Source organism: Pituophis catenifer, unplaced genomic scaffold (genome assembly GCF_029215685.1).
Source record: "Pituophis catenifer annectens isolate HBS135680 unplaced genomic scaffold, rPitCat1.0.hap2 SCAF_7, whole genome shotgun sequence".
NCBI lineage: Eukaryota > Metazoa > Chordata > Lepidosauria > Squamata > Colubridae > Pituophis > Pituophis catenifer.
This window is the reverse complement of record NW_027256887.1, coordinates 69,465,989-69,483,229: the sequence shown is the minus strand read 5'-3', so window position 1 is coordinate 69,483,229 and position 17,241 is coordinate 69,465,989. Positions and strand designations below refer to the sequence as shown.

Genomic DNA, 17,241 nt, shown 5'->3' with positions numbered 1-17,241 from the left:
CCAGGAAGAAAGCAATGGCAAACTATTTCCATTTCATGCTAAGCAATCTGTACAGCTACACCCAAGCAAATTATCAGAGGATCTCATCTGAAAATGGATTTATTTTTTCTTGGAATTCCAGGATGCTTTAAAAAACCCCCAAACCTTGGAAATCAAGGCTTTTGATGTACATAGGACTGCCAAGTTTAGAAAGCTTCTTCCAACAAGACACTGGCCCATAAATGCTTTAGATACATCACATTTTTTTAAAAAAATCCTAATTTTGTAATGTTGGTAAAATTTTGGGGAGGGGGAAAATGAAGGATCTGAGTAAAACAAGTAAATGGAGAACGATGGGAGAGTCAACTGAGAAATGGTGATGGCAGAGCTTTGTTATTAGCAGTTCTGTTATTCATTCCTTTCTTACATAATCCGAGAAACGCTTTGTTTTAAACTGCTAAAAGAAGCACAACATTCCACTTCCTGTTCAAGTAAGTCTTGAAAAGAGTCAACAGGATGGCCAGAAACAGAGGGGTAAGAACAGGACCTAAGAGTAAGCTTCCTGCTGAAAGGTCCCAGGACTGCCTAGAACAGGGGTCTCCAACCTTGGCAACTTTAAGCTTGGAGGACTTCAATTCCCAGAATTCCCCAGCCAGTTGGCTGAGGAATTCTGGGAGTTGAAGTCCTCCAAGCTTAAAGTTGCCAAGGTTGGAGACCCCTGGCCTAGAACAGGCTGCCATTTTCTTTGGAAAAGCTTTGCTGGCTGGGGAATTCTGGGAGTTGAAGTCCTCCAGGCTTAAAGTTGCCAAGATTGGAGACCCCTGGCCTAGAACGGGGTGCCATTTTCTTAGGAAAAGCTGGATTGGGAAAGTCCCATTTTACACGTCTCCCTTCAGCGGTACCTAAAAAGTTATCCCAGCTTCACTCATGGCAAGTATTAAGTATATCTCCACCCCAGACCACCCCAACGATGCCCTTGATGTGATGTCTCGCTGCCTGGAGGCCGTGCGGGTCTGGATGGGGAGGAACAGGCTCAGACTCAACCCGTCCAAGACCGAGTGGCTGTGGCTACCGGCGTCCCGATATAGTCAGCAGGTGCCATCGCTGACTATTGGGGATGAATTTTTGCCCCCCACAGAGAGGGCTCGCAATCTGGGTGTCCTCCTGGACGCACGGCTATCTTTAGAAGAGCATATGACGGCCGTGGCCAGGGGGGCCTTTTATCAGGTTCGCCTGATCCGCCAGTTGCAGCCCTTTCTGGACCAGGACGCCTTGCGCACAGTCACTCATGCCCTTGTCACCTCCCGGCTGGACTATTGTAATGCTCTCTACATGGGGCTCCCCTTGAAGAGCACTCGGAGGCTCCAGCTGGTCCAGAATGCGGCCGCGCGGGTGGTTATGGGCGCACCTCGTTGTGCCCACGTGACACCTCTCCTGCGCGAGCTGCACTGGCTCCCAGTGGTCTTCCGGGTGCGATTCAAGGTGTTGGTTACCACCTTTAAAGCGCTCCATGGCACAGGACCCGGATACCTTCGAGACCGTCTTCTGCCACCAATAGCCTCCCACCGACCAGTCCGTTCCCACAGAGAGGGTCTCCTCAGGGTGCCATCAGCCAAGTTATGTCGGCTGGCGACACCCAGGGGGAGGGCCTTCTCTGTGGGAGCCCCAACCCTGTGGAATGAACTGCCCCCGGAAATACGTAAGATCTCCGACCTCCGGGTGTTCCGCTGCGCACTGAAGACCCTGTTGTTCCGCCAGGCAGGGCTGTCAATATAATAATTTTAAATTGGGGTATTTTAATTTTTGGGGTTTTAAATCGGCCAAATCTATTTAATTATTTTAATTTTTAATTATTGTTGTGTCTTGTGTTTTTAAATTGGCTGTACACCGCCCTGAGTCCTTTGGGAGAAGGGCGGTATAGAAATAAAATTATTATTATTATTATTATTATTATTATTATTATTATTATTATTATTATTATTATTATTATTATTATTATTATTAAGTCAAACCAAAGAAAAACATTTCGGGTGACCAAAATCCTTTCCCAAGGTGCAGCCTCCCTAGGGAAAATTTTCAAGGGTCTTCCATAAACAGCACCCTAAACCGGGACCCTAAAATTTGGCACTGGGAGGCGTCTTTCCAAATCAGTGTTTCTCAACCTTGGAGGCTTGAAGATGGGTGGACTTCAACTCCCAGAATCCCCCAGCAGCGCTGGCTGGGGGATTCTGGGAGTTGAAGTCCATCCATCTTCAAGCTACCAAGGTTGAGAAACACTGTTCCAAATATTGTTTTTTTTTTTTCCTCTCTCTCTCTCCTAAACCAGGTGGGGCAAACAGAGCGAGATGGAAAGTCGCCGTCTGGGGAAACAAAAATAAAATAATAAAAAAAAATCCCCTGAATGAATCGCGAACAAGCCGGCACCGCTTCCCTCAGCTTTCCGCTCTGCCGGAATTCCCCTCCACAGAAAATGGCAAATTGTTCCTCCGAGGTTGGGCGGATTCCTTTCGCCCGCATTTCTCCAGACCACATCCGGCTGCCTCCTTCCATGGGCAAATCAAACAAGATCCGCGCAAAGCCAAATTCTTCCTCTCCAGCCGGGGACGCGCCTCCGGGTCTCCTCTCTCTACTCCCCCCAAATGAGACAGTTTCAAGACTGCCGCCCCCCGTTCCTCCCTCCCTCCTTCCCTTTTGCAAGAGACCCTCTTCCTTTTTCCCAGCTGGGGCGACGCCGGGCTCACCTCGCGGCCTGCTGGCGGCACTCCCCGTAGACAAAGTACCGGCAGAGGTGGAGCTGCCGGCAGCCCCCGGCGCATTTCCCTTTGCCGTGATCCCGGCAGAGCCGCGCCCCGGTGGTGGCCACGACCACACGGTGCTCTTCGCTGTCGGCCGCCGAAGGGGGATCCTCCCGGGTCACCAAAGTGAATTTCGTCTTATCCTGCAGGATCGAGTCCAGGCGTCCCGCGTCCAGCCGCGTCTTAATCTCGCTGACTTTTTGAGAGCCGCCCGCGGCGCAGACCCTCCGCAGGATTTCCTTGGCGAAGACCGCGTCCATCCTGGCCCCGGGAGTCTCTCGCCCCTTCCCTTCCCTTCCCTTCCTTCTTCCCTACGAGCCACAGCCCACTCACCCACCCCCTCCGGCCGATCGATTCCTCGGAATTCCCGCCTCTCGAGAGCGCTTGTCCCACCCCCCTCGGGCCAGACCAGACTCGGCTCTTTAAGCTCTCTCTTCTCGGGGAAATGAAACCGAAAGCTGGAGCTTCCCGACACAACAAAGTGCAGCTGGGTTGCTAAGCGATGGAGGGCGGGGAGAACTGAAACTTTTTACTTCCGAATCGACAGTCGGAAGGGCCGGAGAAAGGAAGGCGAGCTTTCGACTCGTCCGGGATTCTTCATGAAAGGCGATCAAGTAGACAAGATCCCGAATTATGCTTAGGGATCGTGGTTGTGGAGATTTTTTTTTTTTAATTAGATTTATATGCCGCCCTTCTCCGGAGACTCAGGGCGGCTTACAATGCGTTAAGCAATAGCCTTCATTCTTTTGTATATTTTATACAAAGTCAGCTTATTGCCCCCACAAACTGGGTCCTCAGTTTACCTACCTTAAAAAGGATGGAAGGCTGAGTCAACCTTGAGCCTGGCGAGATTCGAACGTGCAATAATTGCAGGCAGCTGAATGTTAATAACAGGCTTTTAGTCTGTTGAGCTATCCAGGCTCAGTCATCCATGGTCATGGTGGTCCCGAAGGTGCTTTTTTTGTAAGAGGCAACTGGACTTTCTGCTGTTTTTTTCCCCTTGAAGACGTTTCGCTTCTCATCCAAGAAGCTTCTTCAGCATCTGCGAAACGTCTTCAAAGCTCTTCAAAGCAAAAACAAACAAACCAGAAAGTCCAATTGCCTCTTTAAAAAGCATCTTTGGGCTATTTATTATTTTTATTTATTTATTTTATTGAATTTGTATACCGCCCTACTCCCGAAGGATTCAGGGCGGTGAACAGCCATAGAATAAAACATATAAATACAAAATTTAAAATAGACTAAAACGAATTAAATAATTTGGCTGAACAAATTTAAAACCCCAATAATTTAAAACCAAATTTAAAAATAGAGATCAGGATAGGATAGGATAGGATAGGATAGGATAGGATAGGATAGGATAGGATAGGATAGGATAGGATAGGATAGGATAGGATAGGATAGGATAGGAGGTTAGCACACACCCCTTTCCTAGGAGAACGAAATATTTTGGGAAATATTAAAGAGGCAGAATATTATGTTTCCCTGTATGAGAAATGGAGAAGCATGTTTTTAAAGACAAAGCAGCTCCCACCTTCCTGCCCCCACCCTTTTGTTAATGGGCCAGAGGCAGAAACTCAATCTTTGTCAATGGACCTCATCTGCAAGACAATAAGACCCATATAGCAACAGAAACTCACCACATGGCACCTGGGAAGATTACATCAGCCAGCAAGGCTAGCTAAGACCTCCATCCCCTGGAAGTCTGACAACCAATCAGGATACTCTTTCTGGGCCCCAGGAAGTTCAAAGCCAGAGAAAGCATAAAACCCGAAAACTCTGTATCTGCCCTTTTCTGTTCAGGAACTCAAGCCATGTGATCCTGTCCTCCATTAAACCATCTTTCCAAGCAGTCTCCATGTTTCCAGTGTCTTTTTCCCCACTTGGAGCAGAACCCAGAAGGATATTTTTTCCAACAGGAAGATAGGATAGGATAACAAAGTTGGAAGGGACCTTGGAGGTCTTCTAGTCTAACCTCCTGCCTAGGTAAGAAACCCTACACCACTTCAGACAAATGGTTATCCAACATCTTAAAAACTTCCAGTGTTGGAGCATATAAAAATCAAAGAGAATATAGAATCAGATACAATCATAAATCATAAGGTAACAATTGATAAATCATAAAATACCAATATGAAAATGAAAGATGAGAGGTGAGAAAGATGAGGAGGTTAGGCTAGTTTCCCATATCACACTATATGAAGATACGGCTTTGGCTTATTGGTTCACAAACAATTGGTTTCTTGGTGCACAAAACACTCTAAAACCCATGTTTTGTTAAAGCCAGATGACTTAACGTGGACTGTGAAAATGGAGACTACAGACTGATAGCAGTAACATCTGGCTGTGAAAGCTGGACCACCAGACTCATGGGAAGCTGGTGGCTTATAAACTTCATAACAATAAAGCTGAACAAACGACAAAACGATGCTTTTGAATTGGGCTGAGGAAATAGTTGACTATTTCTTGGATCACAAGAAGAACAAATCAGTGTGTGATGAAGAAAACCAAATATCTTCATGGAAGCTTTCTGGATGAAGTTAAAGCTTGGATATTTTGAACATGAAATCCAAAAGCAGAAGTCATTGGGGTGGGGGTGGGGAGGCAAAAAAAAAAGATAGTTTTAAGTACTAGCACTGATCACACAAGCATAAGCTTAAAAGAACTCAAGCAGTTGCCAAGACATAGTGTTGGCAGTATTGTGTCCATCAAATCACATAAAGTGAAACGAGAATGAAATGACTAAACAACAACTTCCTGATTATGGTATGGTTTACACAAGAAACTAAAGACATGAGATAAGGAATTCTAGTTTATTTCAACTCTGCTATATGTCTCTGTGTCTTCCTTTCTCATTCCATCATGTCACCATGTTGCTGTTCATTTTTTAAATTTCTTTACCTGTCTCTTTTTGAAGCTTTCATCAAAACACATTAAACCATGACCTTCTTGATCTTCCCATTTCTCTTGTCCTATTCTGTTATGTATGTATTTTGCAAATCATTCTCTTATATCATTTAAATGTACTTGTTCTTTTGGCATTCAGTTGACAATTACTCAACACCCATTCATTCTTTATTTTATTTTAATTAAGTTGATTCCTACTATGTTTAATGCATGTTTATATTTCTCCTGACTACCCAATTCTCATTTTTGTATAACAAAATACATAGAGGCTTGTTATTAAATGGTCATTTTTGTTCTTTTTGATATAATTTCCTTGCAAAGACATGATACAATTCACCAGAATTTGCATATGTTAAAATTTCTCCATTCCCCCCATCTCATATAAATATTCTATCAAAGTAAACAAATTTTCACCTTCATATTTTTAATTGAATCACATCATGTATCAAATATCAGCCATAACATGATATTGTACCAAGTTACATGCATATTTGCATCTGTAAATACCAAAATGCCTGACACCTTATCTGTACATCAAATGACCAAGGGAAAAATTATACAGTATATCCTTGTCTAACTTCATGCTTAGAACATAACCATCTACTAAGCATTCTGTTTGCTCTCACACATGTACACTGAGAGCATATACACCTAAGACAAATTCCTTGTGTGTCCAATCACACTTGGCCAATAAAGAATTCTATTCTATTCTATTCTATTCTATTCTATTCTATTCTATTCTATTCTATTCTATTCTATTCTATTCTATTCTATTCTACTCTACTCTACTCTACTCTACTCTACTCTACTCTGTACTTCATATACTACTCTTATTGTATTCAACTTCATATTCTAACAGAGTCCCTAATAATACCTATTAACTATTCAGAATGTCTAGGACCAACTTGAGGAATTCTCTAGGAAACTGGAAGAAGGCGCTCATATTCATTTGGAGTGGGATGCTAACTGGACAGATCCTGGGAGATTGGCCAAATTTTTGTCTTGCAAAGTTAACTAACAAGTTTGGTACTGTGACTTCTGAGGAAGTCAACAGGGCTCTCTGAAGCAGCTGATCAACCCTTTGCAGATTGTACTCTGTCCTTTATAATAGGTGAAAGCCACAAGGGAGGTGTAAGGAATTGGGACAATGATGAATGCATTCTTGAGGGAGGGAGTGTCACCCCTTTTGGAAAAAGGCAGTGATAGGCTGTGCCTGAAGAGACCATTGCTGAATTCAAATGTATTGGACAACTATCAATCTTTCTCCACCTTTCCATTTGGGTAAGGTTGTGGAGCAAATGGTGGACTGCAGCTGCAGAAAATCCTGAAGGAAGTGAGTCTGGACCAATTTCAGTCAGGTTTCAGGCCTGGATTCAGCATGCAGATTGTCTTGATTATGGTCCCTCCTTGATCTGATTGGATCTCTCAGCAGCTTTCAGCCATAGTATCCTGAGCCATCTCCGAGTGTTGGATTGAGTTTTGCACCTCTTTCTCCAAGTAAGAGTTTTGGGGAAGAGAGAAATCGTGTCCTAACTTGTAACAATTATAGGTCCCATAGTGCCTAATAAGTCCCTATTTAATATTTACCATTGGATGAGATCATCTATTGGAATGAGGCTAGGTTTCATCAGTATATTGTTTATGTCCAACTGTACATTTTGACCACTGGATGATAAATATTACTGTTGAAGTGATGAAGAAGGTGGTCCTTCAGAAACCTCAGTGTCTAAAGGACCATCTTCTTCAAGCAATGTTTGGCTGTTATCTTTGTATTTGTATTTGTATTTGTTATCTTTGAGGGCAAAGAATGTATCCCACCAGTTTTACTACCAGTTCCATAGAACTGGTGCGAACTGGGGGCAACCCACCACTGCTGTATATAAAGCTTATTAATCACTGCGATACAAAATACCTTTTTGGATAAGGGGCAGAAATAACTCTAATTTGGCTAAAGTTCAACCTTCTCATTTCTTTTCTCTGACCTAGCATCTTCTTGAACTATAGAGCACTAATATAACATACCTTCATTTAAAGGTCATTGGTGCTTATTACTGAGAAAATAATAGGATTAGAAAGTGGCACATGGAAGTGATACTAAATCCAGTCCACATCTGGATTGCTCATTGCTTCAGATCAGAGGTGGGTTTCATCAAGTTCTGACCAGTTCTGGAGAACTGGTAGTGGAAATTTTGTATAGTTTGGAGAACTGGTAAATACCACCTCTGACTAGCCCTGCCCCCATCTATTCTCTGCTTCCAGAGTCCCAGCTGATCGGGAGGAAATGGAGATTTTACAGTATCCTTCCCCTGCCATACCCACCAAGCCACACCCACCAAGCCATGCCATGCCCACCAAGCCACACCCACAGAACCGGTAGTAAAAAAAATTGAAACCCACCATTGTTTCAGATTCTCTTTCCAGAGGGATTTTGGAATATATGGAAAGCCATACAAAATATATATCTGCAATGCATTAAAGTAGCTGTATCTTTACCCAGGATCTTAAGAGAAGACAGCTGCTTTAAGACATTTGCAAGCATGTGCTATAATTTCACTTTTGAACTGCAGGAAGTAGATTTCGCAGGTCAGCTCTGAAGTTCTCTAAAGCCCTACAAAATAAAGCATAGTTTATGTTGAATAGCAATCTTTTGCAAAAGTGACATAAGCAAGAAATAACCACACAGTGAATTGCACTCAATAATTCACTGCTGTTAGGGTTTATAAGTAGCTCCTGTATATATAATATACAGAGTATGATTTTAATCATACCGATGTGTACAATGCACAAGCCCAAAACAAATCATAGAAAAGCAGGAAAAAATATTACAATAGCAAAAATCTACATGTAGTGAATCATTATTCTAGAAGGATTGAAGTAATCCCTCTTTAAAAATTACCCCATTAGAGTGAACAAAGAACATTTGTGCCTGATGAAATGTAATCTGAGATGGCTTTCACTGTTGTTTTTAAAAGCTTGACTAAGAATGCAACAACATTTGATAACAGCTAGACCTTTCCTCAGAAGACAAGGCCAAAAGCTATTATCTTAAAGGGAAAAAAAAATAATGCAAGAGAAGCCAGTTGAATAGTTGCCGATTTTTTTAATGTGTGTGCTTGTTAAGATGCTTTCTTATTCTCTACTGAAAGATACCATGCCAACATTTACTATTGTGGGTTGCTAATCTGTTTTCAAGGTTGAGCTCCATTCTCACAGCCTCTAGAAGATAAATTTTTGAGTGGGAAGCGGTTTCATACCACTAAGATTGCTGATGGCATATTCACTGCATTTAGACATCACCTCAAGTTATAATTTTTGATGATTTTCCCCCTAAACTGTAAAAAATCTGTGTGCGCTAGCACTTCATTGCAAAATTACTTCTTCTTTTTAAATATATTTTTATTGATTACATATAAATATATTGAATACAGTGCAATTGTCCTGGCATTCCACTTGCCATGAAACAAAGGTAAAAACAAAATAACATATATACTATTTTAAACGGTGCTAGTGTTGTACAGTTATTTCTGACCATCATATTCTAGATGTCAACTTATCTATCATTCTAATAACTTCATTCTAATCTCTTTCCATGTCCACCTGATTCTTTCGCATTCCAACTTCTACCTTGTGTTTCTAACCATTGATAGAATCTATTCCATGTAGCATAGTATTCTGTATCTCCTTTATCTTTTATTTTTAGCGTTAGACAAATATGTTTCTTATCGTCTCCTCCTCTGAAGGGGTATTTTCGCTCTTCCACTGCTGCGCATACACAATTCTTGCTGCAGTCAAGATGTGTAATATTAGATATATTGTCCCTTTATCATAACCATCTGATATAATGCCTAATAAAAATAATAGTTGCAAAATTACTTCTGTTTTCTTACTAATGGGAGCAGCTAAAACAAAGCTAGGAGCTCTGTCCAGAACCAGAGTTATAAGTCAAAACAATGTTAAGAGACAGAGAAGACAAGAGTTTGCAATTCACTATATATTAGGTTCAAATGTTGAACTAAGACATGATTTGCTTTTGTGTGTTTGTTATGGAATACAGCACAACAGATTGAGCTCACATATCATAAGATTTAAAGTAGGTTTTACAAAACAACAGGTGTTCATTCAGATATTTTAAGCCAAAGTACACTAACAACTCTGTGAACCCAGCTAAAATTATATGAATGGGAAGAATAATATGCAAGTCTGTTCTGCCTTAGCAGATAGGCAATTTGATATATACCAAAACACTGAGATTTTATTGAGTTCTCAAACAATCTCAGTGAAAGAAAAGCAAAGTATCTTCCAGAATGTTTTGGAGTTTCAGCTATTCCTTTTTATTAGTTATGGGTATACGTTTAGAGAACATCAGCTTGTCCATCTTCAAGTCCCTATTTTTACTTATAAAGTGACAAATCTAAGATAAGGGACATGTCTCTATAATCATAGGTTCTCAAAATGTACAGTTAATCACCTGGCGCCTGTCAGGTCCTATTAGCTGGAAATTAAGAAAATTGTGATTCCAGCATCTGGAAGGCATCAACATTGGGATCTAATGGAAGCCATAGTGGATATAGAATAGAATAGAATAGAATAGAATAGAATAGAATAGAATAGAATAGAATAGAATAGAATAGAACAGAACTGAATTCTTTATTGGCCAAGTGTGATTGGACACACAAAGAATTTGTCTTTGGTGTATATGCTCACAGTGTACATAAAGAAAAATAAAATACAATCATCAAGAATCATAAGATACAACACTTAGTGATAGTCATAGGTTACTAATAAGCAATCAAATAATACTAGGAAACAAATAAACAATATAAATATAAACAATATAAAGATACAAGCAGTCTTAGTAAATTATTTGACAGTGTTGTGGGAATTAGTTGTTAAGCAGAGTGATGGCATTAGGGGGAAAAACTGTCCTTGTGTCTTGTTGTTCTGGTGTGCAGTGCCCTATAGCGTCATTTTGAGGGTAGAAGTTGAAACAATTTTGTCCAGGATGTGAGGGGTCTGTAGCAGTGGTGGGTTACCCCTGGTTCGGACCGGTTCTATAGAACCGGTAGTAAAACCAGAGGGAGTCTCCGCCCACCAACCCTGATGTCATCAGAACGCTTCTGTGCATGCATGCGCCGCCCCGTTGCAAACCGGTAGTAAAGGTAAGTAGAACCCACCCCTGGTCCGTAGATATTTTCACAACCCCCTTTTTGACTCGTGCAGTATACAGATCCTCAATGGAAGGCAGGTTGATAGCAATTGTTTTTTCTGCAGTTCTAATTATCCGTTGAATTCTGTGTCTGTCTTATTTGGTTGCAGAGCCAAACCAGATAGATATAGAGGTGCAGATGACAGACTCAATAATTCCTCTGTAGAACTGAATCAACAGCTCTTTGGGCAGTTTGAGCTTTCTGAGTTGGCACAGAAAGAACATTCTTTGTTGTGCTTTTTTGATGACTTTTGATGTTAGGTGTCCATTTTATGTCTTGAGATATGATAGAACCTGGAAATTTGAAGGTCTCTATTGTTGATACTGTGTTGTCTAGTATTGTAAGAGGTGGTAGTATAGGAAGGTTTCTCCTAAAATCTACCACCATTTCTACGGTTTTGAGCGTATTTAGTTCAAGATTGTTCTGGTTGCACAAGGCTAGTTGTTCAACCTCCCATCTGTATGCAGATTCATCACTGTCTCAAATGAGACCAATTCTGTTGTATCATCTGCAAACTTCAGTACTTTAACAGAGGGATCTTTTGAGATGCAATCATTGGTGTATAGAGAGAAGAGAAGTGGAGAGAACACACAGCCCTGGTGGGCTCCTGTGCTAATTGTACAAGTACCTGATGTGATTTTGCCTAGCTATATCTGCTGCTTCCTGCCTGTTAGGAAGATTATGATCCATTTGCAAGTGTGGTCAGGTACAGCTAGCTGATTTAGTTTAGTTAGAAGAATATCTGGAATGATGGTATTGAATGCTGAGCTGAAGTCTACAAAGAGGATCCTTGCATAGGTCTTTGGAAATTCAAGATGTTGTAGGATGTAGTGCAGAGTCATATTAACAGCATCATCTGTCGATCTATTTGTTCGGTAGGCAAATTGCAAGGGGTCTAATAGAGGATCCGTGATGGTTTTCAGGTGGGCCAGCACTAGCCTTTCAAAGGTTTTCATAACTACAGATGTTAAAGGAACCAGTGTGAAGTCATTCAGTTCCTTGATGGAGGATTTCTTTGGCACTGGGATGATAGTAGAGCGTTTGAATGAAGAAGGAACATAGCACATCTCTAGTGATTTATTAAAGGTGCCGGTGAAGATGGGGGCCAGTTGGTCAGCACAGGCTTTTAAGGAAGAAGGAGTTATCTTGTCTGGGCCTGGTGCTTTTCCTGGCTTTTGTCTGTGAAATAGATATATAGTAGACATCTTCTAAAACTATCTTTTATCTACATTCATGTGCACCATGGTGGAGAAAATTCACATTGAGTTTACATATGTATATTGGATTTTCATATTTAGTTAAGTATCAAATAGAGCCTTGGTAGTACAGGGGTTTAAGGCACCCTGTTATTAAGCTTATTAAGACCAGCTGCCTGCAATTACTGCAGGGTTCGAATCTCGCCAAGGCTCAAGGTTGACTCAGCCTTCCATCCTTTCTAAGGTAGGTGAAATGAGGACCCCGTTTGTGGGGGCAATAAGCTGACTTTGTATAAATATACAAAAGGATGAAGGCTATTGCTGAGCACATTGTAAGCCACCCTGAGTCTTCGGAGAAGGGCGGCATATAAATCAAATTAAAAAAAAAAAATAGTTACTGTATACCTATTCATTGAAGCTAAAGAACAAGAATTAGGTCTACTATATACCACAAGTTATGCCATAATGTGATATATGTATCATCTAAACTCACTGTGTTTTATTCATGAAACCATGGTTAAAGAATCAATGGCTTGGTGTGATGTGTGAATCCATCTGCCATCTCTATAGATTCATTAAAATGAAGCTGCACAGATTTTTAAGATGAGAAAGAAGTTGGCTTCTAATTTCCAATACAGTAGCTAGTTCTTAAGGATAATATGTAGCAAATATGGTTGAAAAATAGATTTAACTGAGGTGCCTTTAAGTGAAGGAAACAAGCAAGCCTATATACCAGTGATGGCTAACCTTTTTTTCCTTGGGTTCCGAGAGCGCACACGTGCCCACACCCATATTGTAATGCCCCCACATGTGCCCCACCCCCTGTGCATGCGTACATGACCCCCTGCGCTCCCCCGATCCCCTGCATGCATGCGCGACCCCCCCCATGGCCCATTTTGGGCCTAGCAGGCATCCCTGAAGCCTCCTGGAACCAAAATGGGGCATGGGGAGGCACCACTCCCCCTACGCATACATGTGCGACCCCCCACCCCCGACACATGCACATGAGATCCCCGTGTATGTGTGCGCATCTCCTGCATGCGCGACTGAGTCAAGGTTGATTCAGCCTTCCATCCTTTCGAGGTAGGTAAAATGAGGACCCGGTTTGTGGGGGCAATAAGCTGACTTTGTATAAAAAAGAACACCGCTTGGGGGGGGCTGAAAGCCCTACTAAGCAGGTATATACAAAAGTATGAAGGCTGTTGCATAACGCATTGTAAGCCACCCTGAGTCTCCGGAGAAGGGCGGCATATAAATTGAACCAATAAATGAATAAATGAATAAATAAATAAATAAAATCAGCTGGCCAGCAGGAGGCATGTGCACATGTGTGGTGGAGCTGACCTAGGGCGATAGTTCATGTGCCCGCAGAGATGGCTAGGCATGCCATCTGTGGCATGCATGCCATAAATTCGCCATCACAGCTATATGCCTTAATATTTATCAGTCACCTTTATCTAAGAATCTGGGTCAACTAAACTCATTTCAAACCTGGCTAGTACATAATCTATCCCCACTGTTCCAATTTAAACTACTTTCCTTTTGAAGCCTATTAAGTTTAACAAAGGAATATCAGCTTGGATCTATTCTGGATTCCACCCCCACATTCTAGAGCTGTGATGGCGAACCTATGGCATGCGTGCCACAGGTGGCACGCAGAGCCCTCTCTGCAGGCACGCAAGCCGTCGCCTAGCTCAGCTCCACTGTGCATGTGCAATCGCTTCCCGCTGGCCAACTGATTTTCAGGTCTACCCTGCAAACAGCATGCATGGGGAGACCTACCTTTCTCCTCACTTTCTGCTGCCTGTGCCTTCCCAGATCTCTGGAGATTCCCCTTCCAGCGATGTTTTGGGAGGCAAGGCTTTTTTCCCTCCCCCCCAGCCGTTTTGGGAGGCAAAGGCTTTTTTCCCCGTTCCCAGCCATTTTGGAAGCTTTCCCACCCCCAGCCATTTTAGGCAAAGGCTTCCCCCCCAGTGATGTTTTGGGATATGAGGCCAAAAGGGGGGGGGTCATGCGCGCATACAGGGGTCGCGTGCGCATGTGGGGTGTGTGTGTCACACACATGTGCAGAGGGGCAGGGCATGTGGGAGGGGCATTGCATTAAGGGTATCGGCACGTGCACGTGTGTGATAGTGCGTGCGCTCATGCTTTTGGCACCCGAGGAAAAAAAGGTTAGCCATCACTGTTCTAGAGCATTTGGCACATTCATTAGTATATTCTGCAAGATGAAGGTAGCTTTTGTCTCTGAAAGTGGAAGCTTAAGGCTTTTGAAGCTTTAATCTATCTCAACTTTCTATAGAAGCAAGTGAGAAACAAGTTTCTTAGGAATATGGATTCTTTCCTACAAATTTGTAAGGATGCCTGTTTTCTACAATTTATCTGACTATGAAAGAGCAATTTGGAAAAATGTTTTTTTTTAAAGAGGAAGAGATCAGACCTAACACAATACTTGGCAAGGGATTCTTAAACAATTTGAAATGGCCCTCAGGTGAGCTTGGTTCTGCATCAGTGTAATTTTCTTGAAAATAGAACAGGTAGCTTGCCTTTGGGTTTTTCCTGGATGCTTTATCAACCTACTTTCCATTCTATTCTTAAACCCTGAGATTATTAGGCCTTCCCTACTGAAGTTCAAATCGGACCCAAATCTGTATTATGGAGGGTTGACTAAGTGCTGCCCTCTGCTGAAGCAATAGAGTCTTACTGGCTTTAGATGGCAAAATCCCAATTAAACTCCAATGAAATTTTTAAAGTGCTTCTTCGCTGGATTTATAACTGAATATTATATTGAGATTGTTAAGAATGTTGTTCTCATATTTAAGTCCACGGTTCCTGCTTACCTATGAAACTCAGCTCAAGAAGTCAACCTTCAGATCAATACAATCAATGTTAGATTACATGTAGTGTTGTCATAAGAAGCAGGTGTCCAGAGACATTTAGGAATGATAGGAAATAGGATTTTTCAAGATGCACTATGATGTATAATTTGCAATGCATGGCTGTGAAAGTTGGACCATAAGGAAGGCTGAGCGCCAAAGAATTGAGGCTTTTGAACTATGGTGCTGGAGAAGACTCCTGCGAGTCCCTTGGACTGCAAGGTGATCAAACCAGTCAGTCCCAGAGGAGATCAACCCTGACTGCTCTTTAGAAGACCAGATCCTGAAGATGAAACTCAAATACTTTGGCCACCTAATGAGAAGGAAGGACTCCCTGGAGAAGAGCCTAATGCTGGGAACGATTGAAGGCAAAAGAAGAAGGGGATCACAGAGAATGAGGTGGCTGGGTGGAGTCACTGAAGCACTCATGCCCAGAGACTGGTGTTATTTCTGTAAGAAAATCCATTAACTCCTCTGCTCGTAACAGAATACCTTATGCCACCAGGCTTTTAATTTTGGGCTTAGACAACTTAGAACTACCCCACCTTCGGTCTGACCTAAACGTAGTACATAAAATTATCTGCTACAATGTTCTACCTGTCAATGACTACTTCAGTTTCAACCACAACAATACACGAGCACACAATAGATACAAACTTAAGGTAAACCGCTCCAAACTCAATTGCAGAAAATACGACTTCAGCAACAGAGTGGTCAATGCCTGGAATGCACTACCTGTGGTTTCTTCCCTAAACCCCCAAAACTTTAACCTTAGACTGTCTACTATGGACCTCACCCCATTCCTTTTTTAAAAAAAATCTTTTTATTAATTAAACATTAAAAACATTGGACACAGTGCGCTCTCCTAGTTTAATCATTTCCATACAAAGTTTTGCATAACAACAAATACAATTCCTACTTATTGTACATTGTTACTTTGATATTATAAACATATTCCTTGTCCTCATTTGCATATTTATCTAAATATTGTCCAAGTTCAGTTCTACAAACCCTCAAACATTTCAGTTTCGACTCCTTTTTCTCATTTCCATCCATTGGACCCCACCCCATTCCTAAGAGGTCTGTAAGGGGCACCAACGTGCCTACTCTCCCTGTCCTAATGTCCCCATTTATTTGTATCTATTTCATATATTTATAATCATGTTTATACTAACATCTGTAATCTTATATATGCTTGACAAAATAAAAAAAATAAAAAAGAATCTGGTCTTTCTGTAACATTGCATGTGATATCTTTGTGTGTTACAATTATACATCATGTTGTTGTTAGTTGCAAAGTTGTGTCCGACCCATCGTGACCACATGGACAATGTTCCTTAGGCCTTCCTGTCCTCTACCATCCTCTGGAGTCCATTTAAGCTCATGCCTACTGCTTCAGTGACTCCATCCAGCCACCTCATTTTCTGTCGTCCCCTTCTTTTGCACTCAATCTTTCCCAGCATTAGGCTCTTCTCCAGTGAGTCCTTCCTTCTCATTAGGTGGCCAAAATATTTGAGTTTCATCTTCAGGATCTGGCCTTCTAAAGAGCAGTCAGGGTTGATCTCCTCTAGGACTGACCAGTTTGATCGCCTTGCAGTCCAAGGGACTTACAGAAGTCTTCTCCAGCACCATAGTTCAAAGGCCTCAATTCTTTGGCACTCCGCCTTTCTTATGGTCCAACTTTTACAGCCATATATTGCAACTGGGAAAACCATAGCCTTGACTATGCACATTTTTGTTGGTAATGGTGATGTCTCTGCTTTTTAGTAACCTATCTTGATTTGCCGTAGCTTTCCTCCCCAGGAGCAAGCGTCTTTTAATTTCTTGGCTGCAGTCCCCATCTGTGGTGATCTTGGAGCCCAGGAAAATAAAATCTGTCACTGTCTCCATTTCTTCCCCATCTATTTGCCAGGAATTGAGGGGGTCGGATGTCATGATCTTAGTTTTCTTAATGTTGAGTTTTAAGCCAACTTTTGCACTCTCCTTCTTCACCCGCATCAAGAGGCTCTTTAGTTCCTCTTCACTTTCTGCCATTAGAGTGGTATCATCTGCATATCTGAGGTGAGCTGAGCTGGATAGGCAAAGTATAAATAAAAGATTCACGTGTTTGTGTATTGATTCTGCTTAGCTGAGAGATTTGTATAATAAAACTAATTTTTAAAAATGTTATATGAGAATCTACCAAGAATGGCTAAATGTTATTAAGGTTAACAATCCAATTGTCAGCTTTTTTTTGTCATCGAAAATCATAGTTGGATTTCCATCTGAACAACCACCCATATAG

General features: G+C 41.8%; 1 protein-coding gene across 3 annotated transcripts in view; it reads right to left on the bottom strand.

Annotated features, from left to right (window-relative positions):
• LOC139319971 (protein mono-ADP-ribosyltransferase PARP12-like) overlaps positions 1 to 3,052 on the bottom strand; it is a 40,324-nt gene extending 37,272 nt beyond the window's left edge. For all 3 annotated transcript variants that reach the window (XR_011600658.1, XM_070948076.1, XM_070948075.1), the window contains exon 1: positions 2,721 to 3,052. Coding sequence is in view for 2 of the 3 variants with exons in the window: in XM_070948076.1 (XP_070804177.1) it covers positions 2,721 to 3,034 (314 nt within the window). In the remaining variant the exon portion in view is untranslated. The remainder of the gene's footprint in view (positions 1 to 2,720) is intronic.
• Between the last annotated feature and the right edge of the window lie 14,189 nt (positions 3,053 to 17,241).